The following is a 6,566-nucleotide window of genomic DNA, read 5'->3' as shown; positions in this document are numbered from 1 at the left end:
GTTTGTATCTTTTTTAGCCCTGACGAAGCCCTGCAACGTGGGGCGAAACGTTGGCTCAATAAAATAGTATAATTCTACTATTTGAGTTTTTTTTTTTACCGCACCCGGACCATATTCCATTCATCTATTCACACAGTCAATCAACAATCTTCCAATAATTGAATCTATTTTCGATAACAAATATATGATTAATAATGAAAAAATGTGTTACCTCCAAATTGTCATCAACAAATGGTGGGGGTTCTTCAATCAATTCCTCTTTCAGAACACTTCCTTGACTGTATAGGAAAAATAATGATAATTGAAAAAAAAAAATAAATATTACATTGTGACTATCCCGAATTTTAAATCAATTTTTTATAAAATTTTATTTATTGATATTTACAACTCTACATAAAATACATCAAGTAAATTTGAACTAGTATCATAATGGTGTGGTACAAAAATGTAGAGAAAGTAACTATTGGTAGCACTCTAAAAACATTTTTACAATACAAGGTCTTGAGGCCATCTTCTTTTCAGATGCTTGAGAGGATTGTCCAGAATGAAAGAGGAAGCAAGGTTAGAAACTAATGAGTTTGAGTGGTTAAGGAGTTTTTTTATTTTTGACAAAGTAAGGAGCATTAAGGATTTTGGGTTGTAAGCATTGGATACAAGAGGAATTCGAAGGTTTAGTGGAGCCCCAAAGCTCAACTCCGTATGTATAGGTCTTATTATTGTCATGTAGATCATTCTTTTGTATTGAATTGGAAGTTTAGACCGTTTGTCCAGTAAGCGCTGTAATAGTTGAAATCGACGTGCAGTTTCCTGTCTTTTCAGTCTTGTGTGAGGATTCCAAGTCAGTCGTTTGTCCAGCTGTAGTCCAAGGTAACAGATCTGTTCTACAGGGGTAAGAGCAATGTTATTGAAGTATACTCTAGGGCAGTCGGCAGGTTTACAACAAAGGGTAAAGGTGGTTTGATGGGATTTGTTGGAATTTATTTTAATCCTCCAATTACGACACCATTCTTCGAGGGCTGTGATATAGAATTGGAGAGTTTGGGATGCAATCAAAGGGTTATTATTAACTGCGAGCACACGTGTGTCATTACCATACATGGTGAGGATAGTACTAGGATTGGCTCACTGTACACAATTTTTTTTTTCTGGCACCAATGCTGTAATAAACCTTTTGCATGGGTTTCACACTAAAAGCTGAAAGATGTGACACAAAGTAATCCAAGTATATGGAATACATCAAACACAAAAGAAACAACAAAATCTTTTTCTCAGATGTGCCACTATTATAGAAAAGCAGCAATATAATAATTCCTGAACAGAAAATCTTCAATATAATTAAAAACATGATGGGATTGTTTTTTGTTTTTTTTTCCAATCATAGTTAAAATTAAAAAACATGATGGGATTGTTTTTTGTTATGTTTTTCCAATCACAGTTAAAATTATATCAAATATGTTTACCCACAATTTTTCATGTTATGTTGCTAAAATCTCAAAACATTTGCTTCTCCCCTAGGTTACTGAGCTGAATTTGTTGAACATTCATTTAGGCATTTATAATTCAATAAGTAAATGTATAGAAAATGTATTAAAATTTATAACTTTCAAATTCTCTATTAAAAATTATACATAACTTCTTGAGCATCATTAATTGCATAGTTTGGAGAAAGAACATGACAGCCACAATTTTCAAAACAAATAAAACAATTAAGAATTTCATTTGATTCCCTAAAAAGAATTTTTTTGTGATAATTTATCTAACAACGTAATTCTAACATGCTCACCTATAATATTACAAAATATAAACTATATAATATATTAAATAAGACTGTAGAATAATTTACATCATGTGGCTTGTATTCTTGCCCCAAGCCCCTCAATTGTTGGTTTAAATTTTTATGTTTCGAAAAATAATAAAGAATTAATGTTTTAATTGACCACTATATTATATTGAGTTGAAACATATGCAGTGTCAGTTCCTATGGTATGAGGAAAATGAAAAATAAACAAAGTTTAATGAAATTATTTGTATTCAAAACAACTTCTACTAGCTTCCATACATTTATTCTAATTCACAATAATGGTTTTATCATTTCTTACTGTAAACTATCAATTTGAATAAACTTCAATTTAATAGTTTTAAGATGTTTTATTTATTTATTATATACAATTTAACATGTTTTCCCAACATCTACTAAATTCATCTAACTTGAGTTCAACTATCTTATTTTTTAGAGCACCTGATGAGATAAAATTTTCATTTCTCATGTTTACTGATATGAAGCCAGAACATGTTTTAGAAAATAGAATAAAAGCTAGTTTATTGCTTTGGAACTTATTATGTACTAAAATAATTATTATCAGTTTGGCACAACTAACTCGATGTTGAGTCCTGGCCTCCCGCATTAGCCTACACCAATCATCACGAACCATATTCAGGCAGACGAGGAAACAGCATGGCCAGTAGTGAAGGAAAGATTAAAGAAGGCCTATGGAGGAGGCAGATGGTCCCCAGAGGAAGACATTTTCTACATGCTGCGGGAGAGGAGAAAGCACGGGCAGTCTAATGGATAGTACGCAGTCATTAGGCCAGTTTAATCTGGTCACAGAAAAGATGAGAGAGCCTCTTGGAGCGGATGTATGGAACAGAGTACCGTACCACCGCACAAGGAATTCCTCAATACCATGGAAGGGAAGAGAACCCAAGGATAGTGGTAAAGATAGAGGTACGGGTTGAGAAAGGCGACCGAACCAGTGCAGAATACGCAATGGAGGAGGGAAGGAAGACAGGAAGTGCCGTGGGTACGAAAAAGTAGGACACCTGGTGGCCCAATGCATCCAAGATGCAAAAACTCGGGGACTTTTCCAAAGATATATTCTCTGATCCTAATTTCTTCACCGGGCCTGGGGATTTCTTCTGTGGCCATGTATTTGGTCTTTTCTGCATTCACTTCAAGCCCCATTTTCTTGCTGCTTCAGCCAATTTCATAAATCCATCAGAGATAGCTTGGAAAGAGCGTCCAGCAATGTCAATGTCATAAGCATAAACAAGAAGCTGTATTGTTCCGCCCACTTGAATTCCAGATTCTCTAATGGCCTTTTCAAGAGCTAAATCGAAGAGGAGGCAGGCCAATGCATCCCTCTGCCTTAGTCCCTTTCCTGAGACAAATTCATCAGATCTTACACCCCCAATCTGCGCCATGCATCTCAACTCTCTCATGGTTAGTTTTACCATTCTAATTAACATCTCAAGGATGTTAGATTCTATCATTACCTTGTATAACTGTTCCTTATGAATACTGTCATATGCAGCTTTGAAGTCAACAAATAGATGGTGCGTTTTAATCCCGTATTTAAATCCTTTCTCAAGCATGATGTATAGCCTGAATATTTGGTCAGATGTGGATCGTCTTTTCCGAAAACCACGCTAGTACAGATCTATTCTCTTTTTTGCAAGGGGGAGTAGGTCCTAAAAGAGGACGTTTATATACGGAAGATAGTAAGGAGATACCTCTATAATTGTCATAGACCATCTGATTACCCATTTTATGGATTGGACATATTCCAGATGGTTTCATACATCACTAGTGTTATCTTCATGGAGATTCTCCTCATCATCATCATCCTCCAGGAGATCTTTGTTGAATAGTTGGAAGAAATATTTCTTCCACTCTGCGAGTATATCCACCATGCTTGTAAGCAGCTTTCTGTCCTCATTAAGGCGGTAGGTGGATTTGGCTTCAAAAGGTTTTCTATTCCTATTGACTGCTTTGAAGAACTCTGTATACTCTTTATGTCCCCTAAGGAGTTCAGTCCCTTCCAATTCCTTTTTCTCCCACTGTATTTTCTTGTACTGGTGGAGATGTTTTTCCATTTGCCGCTTTTTCCTGTATACTTCAACATTCCTTCTCATCTCTCGCTGAATCATGGTTTGGTATGCTTCATTCTTCGTGCTTGATGCCTCCTCACACTGCTCGTCAAACTATGGAGATCTTGAGTCCTTCTCTTGTGGTCCAAGCACTTTAGTACCTGTGTCTAAGATAACCTTCAAGTATTTAGCCCACATGGAATCTATATCTTTTACACCGCATCAACTTTTTGAATATACCTGTCTAGCTCTGATTCATATCGATCGAGAACTATTGGAACTATCCTTAAGCTTCTTTATGTTGTATCACTTAGGCTTCTGTGCTGGTGCCCTTGTTTTCCCATGTGCTATTCGTTCATGGACATATGTGATACTTAGAAAGAGATCGGGGTCCACATTTGCTCCTCTGGATACCCTCACATTGCTGAGATTGGAAATATGCCTACCGACAATAAGGATATGATAGATCTGATTTAATGCTGACCTGTTAGGTGTTTTCCACGTTCCATTGTGGATTCTCTTAAGGGGGAAGATGGTACTTCCAATTCTAAGGTCATGAGAAGCAGCAAAATTTATAAGTCTTACTCCATTGTCATTTCTTGACTTGTGTAGACTATGTCAACCAATAGTTGGGAGAAATATTGATTCTTTACCCACCTTTGCATTGAAGTCACCTGAAATGTTCTTCATATCATATTGTGGACAGGCATCCACAGTTCTCTCCAAGAGTTCGTAGAAGGCTTCTTTGTCTACATCTTCCGAGGCTTCCGCGGGGGCATGTACACTTAGAATGGACTAATTGTAGAATGTTCCTTGAATCCTTATCACGCATATTCTAGGACTTACAGCTCTAAACCCTATTACATGTTGTCGGTATCTTCCCTTGATAATGAATCCTGTACTATATTCGTGGGATCTTTTGCTGCAGCTCTAGTAGTGACATTTCCTCTCAATAATGCCCTGACCAATCCACCGGATTTCCTGGATAGCAGTTATGTCCAGATGGTATTTTTCAATCTATGCTAAGACAAATTTTAGTGCTCCGAGTCTGTAGAAAGACAGGACATTCCAATATCCTAGGTTAAAATTGAGCCTGGGGTTGCCTGGTTGTTTCCTTTGTTGACCATTTGATTCCGAGGCTATTTTAGGTTTCTTGATATATTTGATTCTTCGGGTACTGGGGCTATTAACCCAGACTATGTATCCTAGTCTGCCGGTGGGGCTGTCACCTCTGGCCTGCAAACAGACAGCTCCTCCGGGGCGGTTACCAAGGGAAGGTGGGCCTAGGGTATGTATTGAATGTGCCTTTGTGTACTGTGTGTGCCTGAATGTGGATGTATGTATGTAGTGTACTGACATCAGTGTCAGCATAAATGTTCTTTCCGCCAATCTGGAGGACCTGTGGTTGATTGCGGTTCTAAGACCGGGCGATGGGGTCACCACATCCCTAGCCTAAAAAAAATATAAGTTATAATTTACAAAACCATTATCTCTCCTACTGTTCTATACAGATGTTAAAAGTGGCCTCTGATATTGAGGGAAGAACAGAGCCTTAAGGTTTTTGAAAAAAAGTATAACATAAAATATTGGGACTGAGGCAGGATGAGTTATCTGTGGAATTTAGAAAGCTACGCAATGCTGAATTGTGGAAACTATACTTGGTAAATATAATGCAGGTGATAGCATTGTGGCGAATAAGATTTAAGATTAATTTTCCAAAAAGTTAATAAAAACTAAATGGTAAATGAGTAAATGTCCAACTGAGAGGCTGAAATTACATTACCTTGGACCGATAACCAATAAACATACCTATAGATAAACAAAGGTTGGAGACATCTTCTGTAACTTATACACCTCTGAAATAATTTTTAATATTGTCTAACAATTACACTTACCGATTCGATGACATTAGGACTATTAGTCAGTATTTCCAGGCATTCATTTGGCGAATTTCCACTCCTGTCAAACCAACTTATGTCCATCGAAACTATCTTATTATAAGCTTTTTGCTGCAGTTTTTCCAACCATAATTGGGTTGCTAATTTTGACATAAAATCCTTGAAAGAAATTTTGTTTTAGAAAATAGTATTTATACATTTTTTTTTAAGCTAAAAGTAATAACTTCAAACATTAGTACATTAGAATAGTCTTCCTGTCGTCAAATAATTTGCTGCCATAGCTATGCTAAGAAGTGAAAATGTCTATATATTTGTTACTTCTCATTTTGCTAAAGTGATTAGCAATACTTACAGACAAAACTACTGAGAAAAATATAATGGTGCCCAGTCCAAAAAGATAGCCAGCGTTGATCAGAGCTAACCAATAGAGCTCATCTTTAGTGTATGCGAATGACTGAAAAAAAGGTGGTCTATGAAATCTATATAAAAAAATTAAATAGTCCAATATTGATTAATACATCTAAAAACAATTACCGCACAAAACCGACTAAATATATAGTTAAAAGCAACATGAAAAGATGATGTAGTTGTTATGAAGAAAATGGCCATAAACCATACTACTACCACTTTGAGATTTTTCATACTCAACCACTGTTTTTTGTCATTCCTTGGCACCTAGAAAGAAAAAAAACAAACAATAATTGAATCTATGAGTGGAATATGGTCCGGGTGCGGTAAAAAAAAACTCAAATAGTAGAATTATACTATTTTATTGAGCCAACGTTTCGCCCCACGTTGCAG

At 36.3% G+C, this 6,566-nt stretch overlaps 1 protein-coding gene across 1 annotated transcript in view; it reads right to left on the bottom strand.

The window, feature by feature from the left end:
- The window catches only part of LOC106684012 (phosphatidylcholine translocator ABCB4), a gene marked incomplete in the record, with an annotated part of 90,604 nt that overhangs the window by 10,279 nt on the left and 73,759 nt on the right, over positions 1-6,566 (bottom strand). Inside the window, 3 exon segments of the mRNA XM_067050266.1 lie at positions 5,763-5,924; positions 6,118-6,219; positions 6,300-6,440. Of these exon segments, the coding sequence (XP_066906367.1) occupies positions 5,763-5,924; positions 6,118-6,219; positions 6,300-6,440 (405 nt within the window).

The sequence above is a fragment of the Halyomorpha halys genome, unplaced genomic scaffold, assembly GCF_000696795.3.
Source record: "Halyomorpha halys isolate HHAL.00 unplaced genomic scaffold, Hhal_1.1 Scaffold534.1, whole genome shotgun sequence".
NCBI lineage: Eukaryota > Metazoa > Arthropoda > Insecta > Hemiptera > Pentatomidae > Halyomorpha > Halyomorpha halys.
Note: the sequence above shows the minus strand (reverse complement) of the source record. Positions and strands in the feature narration are given on the sequence as shown.